The 17839-nt window shown below is 28.8% G+C and overlaps 1 protein-coding gene across 19 annotated transcripts in view; it reads left to right on the forward strand.

Annotated features, from left to right (window-relative positions):
- Positions 1-17839, forward strand: part of Patronin (calmodulin-regulated spectrin-associated protein patronin) — a 56091-nt gene that overhangs the window by 33419 nt on the left and 4833 nt on the right. For 3 of the 19 annotated variants that reach the window (XM_015326849.2, XM_015326852.2, XM_015326853.2), the window contains 23 exons: positions 2297-2512; positions 2643-3097; positions 3193-3308; positions 4232-4342; positions 6156-6237; positions 6312-6531; positions 6609-7125; positions 7196-7362; positions 9167-9346; positions 10639-10772; positions 10862-11015; positions 11087-11285; positions 11372-11607; positions 11717-11891; positions 11978-12258; positions 12352-12645; positions 12762-12998; positions 13086-13263; positions 14029-14148; positions 14866-14961; positions 15564-15662; positions 17204-17437; positions 17527-17809. In XM_015326849.2, coding sequence (XP_015182335.1) covers positions 2297-2512; positions 2643-3097; positions 3193-3308; positions 4232-4342; positions 6156-6237; positions 6312-6531; positions 6609-7125; positions 7196-7362; positions 9167-9346; positions 10639-10772; positions 10862-11015; positions 11087-11285; positions 11372-11607; positions 11717-11891; positions 11978-12258; positions 12352-12645; positions 12762-12998; positions 13086-13263; positions 14029-14148; positions 14866-14961; positions 15564-15662; positions 17204-17437; positions 17527-17809 — 4784 coding nt within the window. The remainder of the gene's footprint in view (positions 1-2296; positions 2513-2642; positions 3098-3192; positions 3309-4231; positions 4343-6155; positions 6238-6311; positions 6532-6608; positions 7126-7195; positions 7363-9166; positions 9347-10638; positions 10773-10861; positions 11016-11086; positions 11286-11371; positions 11608-11716; positions 11892-11977; positions 12259-12351; positions 12646-12761; positions 12999-13085; positions 13264-14028; positions 14149-14865; positions 14962-15563; positions 15663-17203; positions 17438-17526; positions 17810-17839) is intronic. The other 16 variants (XM_015326855.2, XM_089172044.1, XM_089172046.1 and 13 more) reach the window with 16 other exon arrangements.

Genomic DNA, 17839 nt, shown 5'->3' on the forward strand with positions numbered 1-17839 from the left:
TTTGATTATTTTTATTGTTATTTCCAATTTTATCTAAATGCATCGATTATAGGAAATCTATTTTCTAAGTTTCGTTCAACGACCTCCACACGAATACTCACATACATACATGTTATGAAACTTTGATTATAAAAGTAATATCTAATTTTAAACTATTTGTAAAATATCATGTTTTGCAAAAGATTTAGAAATTATTTTTATAATAATCAATAATTTAGAATACGTGTTAATATTGAATATGTATGGTGTTAAATATTTATAAAATGTGTTTTTTTTTTGGATTTGCCATCATTTAGTTTGACACAAAATATTTATAATATTTATTATAAATAATTAAAAGATCGCACTTTCTTATTATTTCATTTATTCTATATTTATCATAATAATATTCATTTCAACTGTAATATCAAAGTTTCGAAACAACATCATTTCCGTACCATTAATTATCTTACTAATAACTCGAAGATTGTATTTCGTTTTGTGGAAAATATATATTTTTTCTGTTTAAAACCATCCACGAATGAAAGTTCAAACTCCTCTCCCACGAAGAATTGAGTATCTGAACTTCATGGAACATTAATTCTCGATTCTCCTATTGTCTATAAATTCTAACATAAATTATAGTATATATAGAAATACCCTGAGGAGGAGGGGGGGGGGTAATTTGTTTTCTTTTTTTTTTATCGATAAACGAAATTATAGATTTATTTATTTCAGTTATTTTTTTTTTTTTTTATTGAAGCTATGAAAAACTAAGAAAATAGTTTCGAAATAATTTGTTGAGTTGACCAATAGTTGTGAATAATATCAATAAAAAAAAAATTAAATTATAATAATAAAAAAATATTATATATTAATAATAAAATTATTCATTGAAAAGTATCAATATTGTTATTTATTTAGATTTATAATAAATTTACACGTGCTTGAAAATGTATTTAAAGTTTTTATACATTGATGATTATAATTCGACTAAATTTATTTATTTATTCCTTTTTTTATTGGGTCTATGAAGAACGATGAAAATAATTAGAAAATACAATTACAATCAAAATTATAATTATAATTTATAATAAATATATATATATATGTATTAAAATTGTAATAATTGTATTAATATTAATAGTAAATATATATTTACAATTACAATTATAAATTTAGATAAAATATAATTAAATATAAATGAAACATTTCTACAATAAAAAAAATAAAAACAAAAAGGAAAGAAAATAAAAAATACAAAAATCATTTATCACAAAACATTTTGTTGATAATACTCATTGATCAATTCAAAGAACACTCGTTCATCAATTATCTGTCGATTGCTTTCAAATAGTTAAAGTTTTAATGCGTTGATGATTATAGTTCGAGTTTTAAGAGATAGGTAAGAGAGATCCTGGCTGATTTCCAAGAGGTCGTTATCACATTGCACTCTTCCTCCCTTGCACTTACCCTCCCTTCCCTATATATATATCTTTCTCTTTCTCATTCACCTGAACGAAAAAGAAGCAACGAGTATCGTCATCCGATAATTGATCTCTTTCTTTATTCCTTCGGTTTTTCTTTTTTTTGTTCATCGTTTCTCTGTAGAAAAGAGAATCTCTACATCAGAAAAACTCTAATCGATTGGAATTTAAATTCTCCTTTTAGTTTTAAATCATACCGTTGTGAATCAAAAAGGAATCGTTAATTAATTCTTGCTTCATTATCTACTACCCGTTGGTTATGTGTTTGCTATTACACAAATTTTCTTTTATCTATTCTTCTGATTATTGCAATAGAATATTTTTATATCATATTGCAACTGTATGTGTGTGTGTGTATTTTTCTTCATTTCATTTCGTTTTAATTAAACTTATTTAATTAAATTATTAATCCTTATTTTTGAATTTTTTACTTTTTTTGTTTTGTTCATTTAACGACAATTTAATTGATTTACATCTATTTTCCTTTGATGGTTTTTTCTTACGTTTTGCAAATCTTCAAATAAAGGGGTGTTATGTCGTGTCGGGGAATCTTACACAGTATTATGTTTCATTCACATCAGAGTCACCACACACAGCAAACGTATTGTGTTGTGTTGTGTGCAGTAATACGGATCGATAATTCAGCGCAGAGGATTTATTATTTTTCACTTTCTTCGTCATCGTTCAATTATTTTCATGGGAATATTTTATTGATGATGATGATTATGAGATCCATGCTAACTCGTTTTTTTATTACATTTTTCATAATTGCAATTTTGTTTCTTGTTTTTGTTTATTGATAATACTAATATTGAGTTATTATTTGATAGGATCAAGAACATTTGAAGCCGCAGATCGTCCACGCACTCTCCAATGCTGAACTTTATTGTCTTGCTTTGGCGAATATTTATTCTGATCCAAATTATCACAATCAGAATCATTGCGGTATACTCCAAGCACTGGCGAGAAAGGGCGTGAACGTTGCCGAATCAAACAATACTCAGCTCACCGAAACGATTCTCATTCAAAATTCACCAATTAAAATGGTAAGAGATTGTTGTTTTGTAATATTTATTTGTAACGTATACAAATGATGATTTTAAATGAATGCAATTTATAATATGAAATGATATAAATATTGATATTATAATAATGTACATTTTAATTGTATTATAGTCCGCTCATATGACTGTGATAGAAGGCCTTATGGTCTTATACGCGAAGGAAGTGGTAACTGGTGATCGTGTCGTGTCAGCAATACGTCGATTTGATCCTCAAGCTGACGTAGAAGTTCCAAACGATCACGAGAAAGGACTTTTACTTTGGATAAGCCACGCTTCGCACGCGTTAATCGCTAAAATTCAAAGTGAGGAAGGTGGTGGCGATAAGACAAGATTACCAGAACTGCCAGCCGCTAAGGATTTTCATTCTCTCTGCGATGGTGTTGGATTAGCAGCCGTCGTTGCCTTTTATTGTCCTGGCGAATTGAATTGGATGGATATCAGGGTGTCTAAAAGACCTTCTGTTGCTGATGCCTTGCACAATCTTTCATTGGTACATACTTTTTGTACCAGATGCTTACCCTATTCTATTTTCCATATGCAACCTGAAGATGTTACCTATATGAGAGGGTAAGATTATAATTAAAATTAATTTTAATTTAAAAAGAAAAAAAGAATAATAATAATTATATATTTGATATTTTAAATGATCATTGTTTGAATAGATCCATGAAACCAAATTTGGTGGTCTTTCTGGCGGACATGTACAACGTTTTGGAAATTCATCCAGCCAAATGCGTACGATATCCTGGCGAAGAAAGGGCAATGCAATTCTTGGATGGTACGTGATATATTCTATGAATAATTGTATATGATTTTCCTCTGGATATATATATATATATACTTCCTATTTGGAAAGATCGGTTCGATCATGTTGACAGCCTACCTAGAATATTTAATGTATTATTTATAACACTGCGGGATTTTAATTATAAAAACCCGTTGTTACTTGGTGGTGGAAATTAATATATTTAATTGTTTAAGAATGTTTGGTGAAGGCTGGCATACATATTGCATCCGGACTTTTTTTTTACCCGTTCTATAATTTGTGTTATTTATACTTATTTTTTTCTTCCATGGAATTCCATTGCTATTGCAGGCAATACTTTTACATTTTATCATGAAGAAAAAAACATATCGTTTCGTTTTATTTATAATATTAATAATAATAATAATAATAATATTAAAATAATATATTTATATAATTTATGTTAAAACCTTGAGAGAGAAGGATTGCCTGCAATTGGATTGGTATCACGCTTTTTATCAGTGTCAATACACACACTCGCCCCCAGCCTTAAGAAACCAGATAATATCCTCAGCAACGAATAATAAAATATATCTATCCTAATTAATTTAATACTACTTTGTAAGCAGAAAAGAAAAAGAGAAAAAGTGTAAGAAAGATTAAACATAAATATATACATAAAAAAAAAAAAAAAGAAAAGAAAAGAATGAAAGAAAGAAAGGAAGGAAAGAAGGGAAAAAAAACATTTAATATGCAAAAGAAACTAAAGTGAAATTAAACGATAGTATATTAAAATATACAACTGTAATACTCGTATTTCCATATATTTCTATGGCATAATCTTCTTGATGCTTGACAACAACGCTACTATCCTCCTCGCCTTCTTCTTTCGTCAACTTCCGGTTGCCAATGAACCAATACTGTGTGTGCGTGCGGGTGACACGGGCAATGTGCAGCGTGCCCGCGCAATAGTCATGGCGTAGCTCATAAAAGAAGTCTACCACAGTCTATAGCTCCGATACCTGATCTGAGAAGCAACCTCTCCGTATCCGCGCCAGGCTTCACAGGTACCCACCACACGTTACCAAACCAATCATCAACTAGGTGGTCTTCTCTTGTGAATCGCGTTTCGCAGACTGACATGTTTTCACATATATATTATTATATTTATATAGAGAGAAACAAAAACAAAAATAATAATACATATGACAAATCTATAGGATCCAAGTGTTATCTATAGGAGGATTTCTCTACATTTTTAATTATACACATATATCTACGTTATATATACCTTTTTTGTATTGTATATATATATATATATATAGTATATACATATATATATATATATATATATATATATATATATATACTTCTTTACTTCGTTAGAATATTTCTATATTTCTCACATTCACTTATATTTCACATACGTTATACTTTCAATGTGGAGATCAGATCGGTATATATAGCTTCTTTACTTAACACATAATATATATATTTATATACACATATATACATATATAATTTTATACTTATGAAATATGTTATTTCTTTTTTATAATTAAATTCTATTAAACGAATATTATATATTGAATTTATATATATATGTGTGTATATATATTTGTGTGTGTTGAGCACAATTTTTTGCTGATTACTATTCGCTTTTATTGATGTTAGACCGTTCTCTTTGATACAACTCAGGGAAATCAATGATGATTATTAATAGAATGAATAGATTCGTTTTGTTTTTCTTTTTTATTATTGGTCAGTCATACAAATGCGTTTTCCATTTCTAAGAACTTATATATATATATATATATATAATTATAGTATTTATTATCTGTACTTATAAGTACAGGTATTAGGAGCGCACTTGCTTGTTACTAATCCATAATATATGCATAACATTCAGATCATTGTCATAAAGCGTAGCAATATCCCCCTTCGAACATGATTGCATGTAAATTACCATATGTTTAGCGAAAAAAAAAACATAAACACACATTTTTCTAATACGTGTGCGCGGCAATGGCTGCTGTGCTTCTTGCATTCGCTTAGAATTCTATTTATTTTGCATGAGGTTAAGACATCTTATTACCATAATATCAATTAATATACAATAACGTCACTAAATGTGGAAGAAAATTTAGGGTATTCATTTAAAAAAAAAAAAAAAAAAAAAAGATTTAAAAAAAAATATATATCTACTCCATGTTCAGTTAGTATGTTTGTTTTGCAATGTATATTGTGTATACGTATCTGTGTTATTTATGATTTTATATGTATATGTGTATGTATATATACATATATAAATATCATTTTTAACCATCTCATCATTCATTCCTTTTTCCTTATTTTAATTTTTTATTATTTCTTTTTCAGAATCGTTAATACGTTTAGTATATTTGCTAGTTAGTAGTTAGTAATTAATTAATGAAATTGTAATATTTTTATATGAATATCTTATATCTATATATCTTATTATTATATTGTAAATTAGACTTTTATTTTATACTAATTTCTTCGAAAATTGTTTAATCATGTATAGAAATTTTTTTCTATTTCTTTGCCTTGAAGGATCATGATTTTTTTCTCCCATAATAGCATTAGAATTTTAATATTGAGTGATGTTTAATCTCTTATTTTTTATGTTTCACATATTTTAGCTTAATTAATATGATATGTGTATATATATGTACGTATATATACAGAATTGATTTTTTATATTCACCATGTCTATTTTTACTTTCTTTTTAATGTTATTATTTTTTGTTCTTTTTCTTATGTATTTAGATATTTTTATATATTTGGAGTTTCGTGCGTAAATCCTTTATTCCAGATAACTCGTACGATTAAATGGTTTTTCTTTATTTTATTTTCTAGTTGCTAAAAGCGTGCCATCCAGTACTGTGAAGAAGTCGCAATCTTTGCAACAAACTGCTGAAAGTCATTCTTATGATGATAGGTATGCAATGAGTTTGAAACGTTTAATATTATTTTGATTAATTATTGATATAAATAATTAATTATATATTATAGAAGGGCAGGTAGTGAAGAAAGTTTCATAGTACATCGTGGAAAAGGTATTCCTACTTTAAGTTCAGTTGCCGATGAGAAAATAATTAGCAGAGCAGAAGCTGCAGGAAGACCGAGCAATTGGGAAGATCAAAGAAGAACTTCTTATGCAGGTCGTCGATCAAGACGTAACAGTGTTACCGATGATTCTCAATTGACCATTGAAAATTTTGGTGGATCTCAGGTATATTTTCAAACTCAGCATCGAATTTTGGAATTAACAAAAATAACGGATTACACTACGGAAGATTTTTTACGCAGGATAATTTACATAACTTTGGTAGAAATCCAGATAAAGAGGTAGGAGTGTATACTGGTAAAAGAAGTAGCACCGAACCCACTTTACCTGCACGTTCAAGTGTTCAGGATGTTTATGGAAGCGGCGTTCAACATATACTTGCAGATAATGGTTATAATAATGAAGAACCATCCAGGTTGAGAAGACAAGCCTCGAATTCTAGCTTGGATAATGTTGCCCTCAAGAGCATTTTACATTCCAGTGAAAATGATAATAACGATGCTAGTACTACGAAATTGTCCAGTTTTTCGAACCTCAGTAAACAAAGTATGGAAAAGGGGATCAATCTTACTTATACTGATCAAGATAGAGGAGATGATAATTCAACGACTAAATCTAATGTAACTAATAAAAAATATGGTCAAAGTAATGGAAATGGTATTGCTGAGAAAAAGACTACGTTTGCGACATTACCAAATACTACAACATGGCAACAACAAAGCACACAACATTCTCAACAAATGGAAAATCAATCGATCGGTGAGTCGATACAATTTTACGCGATTTATATATATTTATGTAATTTAATATTTTATTTTTAATATATTAGACGAAAATGGTGGTAACACCGTAATGGCCTCGCAGCTGAACAATATTAGATTAAAATTAGAAGAAAAACGTCGTCATATTGAAAACGAAAAAAGAAAAATGGAAGTGGTCATGTCGAAGCAACGACAAAAGGTTGGAAAAGCTGCATTTCTACAAGCAGTTACAAAGGTATATTAAAACAATGTATATATATCTAAAATAATTCTTAAAATCATTGATACTACACTACATTTTTTTTTATATTTATTCATAACTGTTTCTATTTTAGACCATGGCTATTAATGATTTGTTTCATCTTCATTGATCCTAGAAAATTTATCTATTATATCTTTCAAAATTTATTTATTTGAGAAACAAATCATTACGTGTAGACATGAGTCAAAGATTATATTATTCATTTCAAAATTTAGGCACGGGTGTTTAGTATAGATCAATGCATATAGAAAACACTATGAACAAAAATTTAGTGTGTTTCTTTTTCTTCGTCTGGTCATCGTTCAACAACATTTATGTTGCGCATACCTCATAACATTAATTATTGCATACACATATGTTTGTATTTAGATAGTAGTGTTAAGCATAATGCATCCCATGTTAATTTTTTGTACGATCATTCAAATTATGAATATTTGATGATTAATTATTAATCACAAAATCATAAAGTTTGAATCGTGCAATGCTTAATGTGGAACGATTCATTAATTTTTAACTTTGTAGATACTTTTTCTTTTTATTATTTTTTTTTCTTTCTTTTTTTCATCGTATATTTTATATCGTACAACTTAAAAGTATGTGTGTGTGTGTGTGTTTTTTTTTTTATTATTATATTAACAGAAGAAAATAAGCTTATGGAGTACTTGGTTTAAGGTAAAAATCTGCGCATCTTTTTCACCAATTCATTCATTTATTCGTTATCATAATTTTGTAGAGAAATTTCGATCCAACTTCTTCCATTTGATTTGCTTCAGTAATTTCGACTTTTTTTCCTTTTGGATTTTTCTCTTTGCATTATTGTAAAGTAATTATCGATAATACTAACAAGATTATTTTTAATACTATTCTTTTTCTCCATCTCTTTCAGCTGATCATGGTGGTAAGTGCACATTGATGCACATTGAATATCTTTTTTGTTTTTCTATTTATTTTTTCTTTTCTTATTTAAAAAAAAAAATTTAAAGGTTTATATATTCATTTAATTATCTTTAGTATTATTGCTTTTATGAATTATTTTTATGATTTATTAATAATTTGTATATATATATATGAAACATTTGGAAGAAAAATAATGAATGAACTTGTGAGATATGCATTTTCTTCTTATTTTTTTTTTTTTTTTTTTAATTTTTTGTTGAGGTGCTGGTGTGCATGTTTGAATTGTTTATTATTGATGTACATATATATAAAAGAGATGAACTTAAGCATTTTATTTATTACATACTTAGACAATTATTATAGAAATATTATTAAATTAAAAAACAAATCTATTGACACAATATAATCATTCATATATATTTAGAATTATTGCTACAATAGAGAATTCATAGATGCCATAATCAAGATAGAATTATCATTAATTTGATAAAAATGAACATTTATACATATAATAATATATTGTGTTAAAATTTATCCTTTAGTTGGAGCCATCGCATTGTTAATTGCCTATCCTCAGTTTTTTTTTCTTCTTTTTCTTTTCCTATATATCGAATATTTTTCAAATAACAAATTTAGAACAGAGTTTGCGCACACGTAGTAAATTAGCTTCAAACCAAAAAAAAAGATAAATATTATATATAAATAAATATATAAATATGATTTGCAAGAAATTTTTTCTTAATTAAATAAGCTTTGGCTCTTTGATGCTTGAACGTAAAATAAAAATCTGGTTATGGACACACGCACTCTTCCATGGTGTACAATGGTTGGTGGCGGACTCTGAGTACTTAACAAGGCACGCTGGTTGGGCTGGTTGCAGGGTAAGGTAAAGTCTCCTTCCTCGTCGACATCTGGGGGGGACAGTCCGGAAGAAATTGGTCCCCCCACCCCAGTAACCTCTGCATCTTCGGGGGAGACCCCAACAAGTGTATCTGAGGCCAATCCTGTACCCCCTCAACAACCCTCTCAAGAAAAACCACAGAGACCCTTCTCGCTCAAGGTACGACAACTATTTACAAAAAGGTTTCTCTCCAGGCGGGAAACTTGGACGTTGTAATGCAGCAATAATTTTCTATTTCTTTTATATATATATTTTTTTCTTTTTTCTTTTAAATAAATCAAATTAATTAATTAATATGTGCTTTTGTATGGCTTCGAATATATATATATATATATATATATATCAGTCAGATTACTTTTGGTTCATTTTCTTTGACGCATAGCATTTAGCGGCAAATTGATCTAATTAAATAAATCCTAATTTTATTTTTATATATCTCATCGTTGAACGAACAAATTAAAAAGAAAGGCTATCAATTTCTAAAGCGTATGATTGCTTTTTTTCTTCTATTAAATCTTCATGGTAGAAATCGTTCGCATTTTATTTTTTTGTTTATTGTTCTTTTTTCTTTTTATATAACAACCAAATTAATTATTTATGCTTTTTAGATGATGATAATAATAGTTGAGTATTCGAGGAAAACGAAACAATTTGGAGTGTAATTTTTAATTATAAATATTCTATAACAATTATCATCCTATTCCCTATAAACCTTTTTTTTCTATATTACATGAATAACCAATTGTGAAGTGTGCATGATGCAGTACTAAACACTCTTGAGACAATGTTTGTATGCTACTCACAAGCATATTTTTATTAATATTTCTCTTGATTATTTTATTTGTGTTGCATTTTGATTTTAACATTAAAAAAAAAGGTTTCTTTTGTTTTTTTTCTTCTTTTTTTCCTTTTTATGGGTTATTGTGTGCGTATGGTTTTCATATGAATGTTCTGTATATGATTTGATTGTTTTTCTTTTAATGATTATTTTTATTTTGATTTGTATTTTCTTTCTATTGCTTTGATTTAATTTATGTCACTCTACGGCACTTTTTATTAATTTAATAAAAACAGAAAAAAAACTGATCACTAATTTTATTCATTAACTTTTTTTTTAGTTTTTAGTAAACATAATATGATTCTCTCGTTGTTGTTTCTTGTACAGTAATACAAAAATATTGATCAAACATATCTATAAATGTGAAATATTTTTAGCAGATCTTCTTATCACGAGTATTGTCAACTATTTTTGAGAGAATACAATAAGTGATTTTAAATGTATATTTGTAATATTTATAATTTCATATTTTCTATTATATTTTATAGCAAATATTTACTATTAACACTAATATTTTCGATAATTCACTCTTTCACACGCTAGACTATTCACAGAGTTGTCTACAATATTATGAATAAATGATTTAATATTTGATTAATATATGTATGCACAGGAAATCAGTGAAGATGTTCGAGATGTAGAACATAAATGGTTGGAACAAGACGGTAATGCACCATTTATTGAAACAAGGCGTACACCGGACATCGAAAATATGGATTTAGATCAGTATCATCAATCAATATCACTGTAAATATATTTCAATTAAAATGATGTAATTTTAATGTTGTTTTTATTGTAAGAATATAATTATTATTATCCATATATTTTGAATACAGAATGAACAACAGTCTTAGCGAAATACAAGCCGATATACAACGTTTAGCTAATCAACAAAATCAAATACAACAACAGCACTTGATGACGCAGCATCAGCAACAAATGCAACAACAATTGCAACAATTACAAAGTCTTAGTCAGCATCATATGCAAGTAAGAAATAAGATTTTTATTTAATTGTTTGTTCTTAGATTATTTGAAATAATATTTTCATTCTTGTATAGCCTTTTGGCATGTCTCCGATGGGTACGTTAACTCCGAGAATACAAGATTCTCAACAGTCACAGTTTTATTTACACGATCAACCGCAATTGCAAAGGAGAACGTGGGGACAACCACCACCAAGTCAGAATTTAGCTAATGAAATGACTAATGTAGGATATCAGCAACCTATTGATTCGCGATTTAATCCACAAACAACTGGTAAACAATTTCTTTTCATTTTATTATTTAAAATAATAAATAAAATAATATACTAAATATATTGAATTATTTTAAATTATTAATAGCTTACCAACAAGATATGCGTTTATATCATCAAGATACAAGAAGTTGGAATACTCATCCACCTCAACAAAAAGGTTTTGTATTTCATGAAACATCCCAAGAGCCAAGGTATCTTAATGGTGGTGATCATAGTCTTTGTAATAATCAAATGAATCAGCCTGTATCTACTTATCCAACGTCTGCATCACTTTTTAATCAAACTGGATCAACGACTGCTAGTCCTCAACATCGTAACGCCGTAAGATTATTTTATTATAATTAAAATTAGAAAAAGAAAATGAAAGACCAAACAAACACAAAATACTAGTTGACAAAATAATATTTATAATTATATTTTACACATATAGATTCATCGAATTAGTCAGTTAATGAGCGAAAGTCCGGAATCGAAAAGGCCAACTGTACATCATATTCCAATAACTTGCGAAAGTCCTACAGAAAAAAGACAATGTGGTACTTTACATACTCCTGTTCCAGCTCCACCTGTTGATGATATGAAACCACAAAATATATCATTCATTGGTTAATATTATATTTATAAATCAATTATCATTCATTGAATTATATAATAATAATTGTTAATTTAATTTAATGATATTTATTTTTAGGAAACGATGATGAAGTTGTACATGGTATACGAGGTTTGCATATTACTTCAGGTAGTCGAACTTATAGGATACCATCTCCAACTAGGCCTTCCATATCACGAAATTCTTTTCAACCTCATCCATCGCTTAGAGAAGCAACACCATCTCCTTCGAGAACTCCAGAAGTTACACCGCTCGATCCTACAGATGCAGGTGAAAAAGGCTTCTACATTTCCTTTGACAATGATGTGCCTAAGAAGCCAAAACCAACTCTTAGACTTAAAAGAACATCTCCGAAGAAGGTAATTTCAAAATTATGAAAAAATTATGAATTATATTGAAATACTTGTTATTATTATTATTATTAATATTATTAAATGAAAATAATTTTGTAGGAAAAAAGCGTATCTTCTTATATAGAACACGAAGACTTCACGGTGCGTACGGAGTCACCGCCTGTTAGTATAACAGATAGACAAAAGCAGTTGGAAGCGCATAAAGATTTAGAAAGAGAAAGACAACGTCAAGCAGAAGAGAGAGAATTTTTAAGGCAAGAAATGAGGGATAGAGAATTGCAAAAGGAAATGGATAGAGAACGTCAAAGAGATAGACATCGTGATAGTAGCGCGGAAGGTCGTCAATCAAGTGCCGGTTTAGTTATTGGAAAGCAATTAACGAATCCTGATCCGGTATGTATTTGTAAAAACGAAAACAAAAAAGAAATCATAATTATATTATTCGATATTTATAACTGTACATTGATATTATTTACTACATGGTTTATTACATGGTACTTTTTACACAGAATTCATTAGACGAGATGGAAAAGAAAAAGGAACGTATAATGTTATTATCATTACAAAGAAGACAACAACAAGAAGAAATGAAGGAAAGAAAGGAAGCTGAAGCTCAAGCACGCAGAGAACAAGAGAAATTAAAAGCCGAAGAGAGATCGCGTAAGAAGGAAGAGGAAAGACAGAGGAGAGCTCACATTTTAGAACAATATAAAGTTAAGAAAGCAATTGAGGAAGCTGAGAGAGAAGTAAGTTAGTTATAAATAAATTATCTATTGTTTATTATTATTCTTACAGATTTAATTATGTCATTATCATTTCTGTTAAATTTTTAGGGAAAAGTCATTGACAAGGATTTGTTGAATGCAATAAAACCAACCAAATTACGTAATAAGACTGCAACTACGCGTCCACGACCAAAGACAATTCACGTTGACGCCGGTACGGAATTGGATTCTGGAGCTATCACGCCTAGTCGTGGAAAGAAAGGTTCTTCCTCTAATTTGAGTACAGGTAGGTTTTTCTATTATTAAATTGCATCGTAATCGTTTATGACGATTATTTATAAATCCATTTGTGTTTCTTAGAGATAAGATTATGTATAAACTTAATTCAAATTTGTCACAGCTGTTGTGTAGACATTTTTGTCAACGATAGGATTATTATTAATACTACGATGAGCTTTTTTTCTATACATATATACATAATCGAGTCTCTGAGAAAATAATATAATCAATGTTGCAACATGTGTATTATTCACCCATCTCATTGTAATAATCTAACGATAGTAACAATACCTTAATGTTGTAATTATTGCATTTATTCTTTGCATGGCGAAGATAAAGATAAAGATATTTATTTGATTTTTTTTCTTTATTTGGCAAGGCCGACTTTGTATTTTTGTTCACTTTTTATTTTAGTGTTTCTTCTTTTTTTATTATTATTATTTTTATTTTTTTTTTACGATGTAATATCTCACCCTATCACGCGCGAGCTGCAAATTTTCTTATTTGTGCTATCACGTTACGCTACAATTGATAGATTAGGATATAGTTGATATCATTGAAAATATTCATGTATAATTAGATTTTCTTCTTTTTTTTTTCTCCTTTTTTTCTTTGTTCATATCTGATGACATATATACATTATATATATACATATAATACATATTAATACATATAATAAATAAATAAAAATACTATCAAAGCAAAAACTAGCGTGTAGCAAAAGAAAATTCGTGCCGATTGTTGTGTTTGTGCACTAACACACTTACTGTAGCGTCGCTGACTTCACCAACGATGAGGCGAGACTACTACAGAGGTTCGCAGGACAGTCTTACTGCTGCTCACCTTGATGACCGACGTTCCGGTCCCCTTTATCGGGGTGGCAGTCTCAGGGGTATGCACTACACACACTCTCCACTCGCATTATCCTTAATAAAGTTGCACCACCAAAGAAATATTCTTACAAACTAAATTTTATATTCTATATTGTATTTTTTTTCAAAAACAAATACGTTCACAAACATAAACAAATATCAGGAATAACACTATTACACTTAATAGTTTTTATTTTAATATCATATGACATATTCTATAGGACAAGTGTTAGACGATATTCTAATACAATTACCTAATGATAATTATATATTTGTTTGTGCATCAATGCTAATAATATTATTCAATTTGAATTAATTGTTTGATTATTTAATTGGGTTAAAATGAAAGTTTAGTTTATCGAGTAAGTAGTTCGTTAATAATTATATATTGATGAACTACTTTGTAGAATGAAACTTTCATTCCAACGAATGATTAAACAATTAATTTTATTGTTAATCGAATGTGATTATTATATTATTATTATCATTATTATTATTATTATTGGTTAACATTATATGTAGTTAACGAATTATGTTTAATTATCTTTTTCTTTGGTCACTGCACTAGTTTTATTTTTGGCCCTTATTATGCATGCTTGAGATTGATTTTTTGATATTTCTATATCGCTAAGAATAATGTAGCTTAAAATTGAATTATCTTTACATTTATTCATATCGTTAATATATATATGTATAAAAGAAAAGAACTTGATTGTAATAGCGCTACCCTATTTTAGTATCTTCCGTAGATTCACCCGATGACGGTAGAGGTTCTTCCCCATGTCGAAGCGTTAAGCAACTTGGAAGACGTGGTTCCTACAAAACATCGAGAGGTGGGTTTAATATTAATTATAAAATGAATGCTAAATGATGTTTTATATTTTTAAACGTTTTGCTTGAAGATAGTAGAGATTCATTGCAGGATGTATATCTATCACTGGTATGGGCCGCCTTACATATATATATATATATATATATATATATATATATATATATATATATATATATATATCGATCTTACAAATGTTGAACGTTTTATTATCATTAGAATTGTTGAATTAATCTCTACAAATGACCACGATGAGAAAAGGGTTGTTTGAAGGGTACGACATTTTTATTTCCCCTTTTTTCTCTTTTATTTTTTTTTTTTGTATTTTTTTGTCTTCTTTTTTTAGTTCTCTTTTAATTTTTAAGTAGCGCCTATTTCTCGTAGTAGTCGTTAATTTCAGTTGGAACGCAACATTATTCTGCACCATAAAACTGCACCGGCTACCTTGACTTGTTGAAATATTTCCAAGCGGACATGGCTCGTAGTTAGACTCATACCTTCTCCTACGATGCAATGACGTACGATTGAAGCATCCCCAAATACTATTAATCTTCTGATCGTACATGGCGTTTAAGTGTAACAAAGGTAAACGTTGCATTATTCCAGATGTGCAGGAGCCTCAGCAACAGGTTAGAGGCAGGCCTAAATACCCGACTTACCAAAACTTTAAGGGAAGAAAATCTAATTCCTTGATGAATTTGTGTGGTAAGAAGCACCAGTGACTTGGAATATCGTTTAATTATTCCCCTTTTTAAACTATTATTATCATGTGCAAAAGTCTTTTTAATGTCCCACCACACTTGTTCTAATTTTTGTAGGCAATAAAAATAGCTATTGTTACACTGTAGTAGCATGGTGGCAGATTGGAGCACAGGTGGCAGTGAAATATTTATATTCACAAACACGTACACACATCACAGTAGCCATGTTTTGTCTGTCGTCAAAATTTCACCAATATATTATCTAATTGTTGTATTGTATTACTTCTACTAACATTATTAATTAATGCAATTCAAGAGATTGTAGATTTCTTATTGATATTGGTGTAATTTTGACAGTGTCATTTATAAGATATTTCCTTTGCTATTGTAGATAATTTTTCAGTTGAGGCTTCTTGGGCTTTGTTGTTGTACAGCACTGGTTATGGGTATATGTTCTCTTCGGTGTCTTTTCAGATTATTGTTGGTGGTTCCAGTTCCCTTTAAAAAAAAAAAAAAATATGAGAAAAGAAAAAAACTAACCTCTCACTTTGACTCATATTATTCTGAGTCCTGTATCATATCAAATTTTTCCCTATCACATTCTTCTTGAGATATATATTTGTTTTATCGTTCCTATCTGTTTTTATTTCCAGGTGTTAATTATGGTATCGAGGTATAGCAAATTCATAAAATGCGTCTTAAATTTTCTAATAATGTGAATAGATTTAATATTTTAATATTATTGATGGTTCTTTTTGTCAAGTTTTTGTAAAGTGAAGAGAAGAAAGCTTTGTGAATTTGGTATACGTATTTTGTTTGTCTAATTTCGTAAAATTAAAAAAGAAATGTCGAATGTTAACGAAAACGTCCATAAATTAATTCTAGATATAAAGCAATAGAGTTTTTAAATTTAAAAATGAAATTGTTCGCTAGTTTAATCAATAATCCCCAATGAGAAATTAGTATATTAGAATAAGACAGTAGTATTATCGTTATTAGATTATTCCAAATTATAAATTAATTATTGACAAGATTAAAAGTATGAAAATTAATACCGTGTAAAATAGAAGCTTTTTCATAAATGTTAAGCTACATTTATATACATATATATTGGACGCAAGCTATGAAGATGGATATTTTTGAAGTGAGCAGGTTTATCAATCTTTTTTTCTCGTAAGTCTTAACAAGTGACTAATAATATATCTTTTGAATTTACTAAGAACTAACAGTTCTTCTAAGACTTATCAAATTTCATATTCTTTCTCGCTTGGATGGGTCACAACAATCATTATAGTATAATATAAATATTAATATAAATATAAATATATTAATAGTAATAATAATAATCATAATAATATAATTTTCAACAAAATGTTCTCTATCTTTGATAATTTATAATTGACAACTTCATTTACAATTAGTTGTTTTTTTTTCTTTCTTTCTTTTTTCTTTTTCATTTTCTTTTTATCAATATGGATAAGCTACGTATGTCCATATTTTTCTATCATTTATTTCTATCTTCATACGTCAAGCTTGCGTTCGCAGGTTCGAGTAGTGATCAAGACGGTATGATGTGTCGGTACACAGATACGGATAGCGGATTGGGTCGAGCAACACCACCTAGACGTGCACCTAGTCCTGGTATGGGAAGTATGAGACATCTTCCATCGCCATCGGGTCCTGGATCCTTGCCACCTGGTCTGATGACCAAAAGAAGAGTCTTCGATGATGGTAGCAGTGATATCAGCAGTACGCCTAGTTCGATGATGGATTATAGTGGTAATTATAATCCTAAAAAGTTTATTCAACAAATATTTCATTGTTAAATGAAATTTGATTAACTTATAAATTTAATTTTATTTCAATAGGTCCAAGATTGTATAAACAGCCTACAACTAAATCGAACCGCGGTATTATGTTAAATGCCGTCGAATATTGCGTATTTCCTGGTACGGTAAATAAAGAAGCTAAGAGAAAGGTTTTAGATGAAATAGCAAGGTCCGAAAGCAAACATTTTCTCATATTGTTTCGAGACGCTGGCTGCCAATTCCGTGCTCTCTATTCATATTGTCCAGATCGAGAAGAAGTATCGAAGTTGTATGGTACTGGACCTAAACAAGTCTTCGATAAAATGTTTGATAAGTTCTTTAAGTAAATATCTTTATATAATAATTTATTTAT

This window comes from Polistes dominula, unplaced genomic scaffold (assembly GCF_049000335.1).
Source record: "Polistes dominula isolate Pdom_NZ unplaced genomic scaffold, Pdom_raw_medaka contig_73, whole genome shotgun sequence".
Classification (NCBI taxonomy): domain Eukaryota; kingdom Metazoa; phylum Arthropoda; class Insecta; order Hymenoptera; family Vespidae; genus Polistes; species Polistes dominula.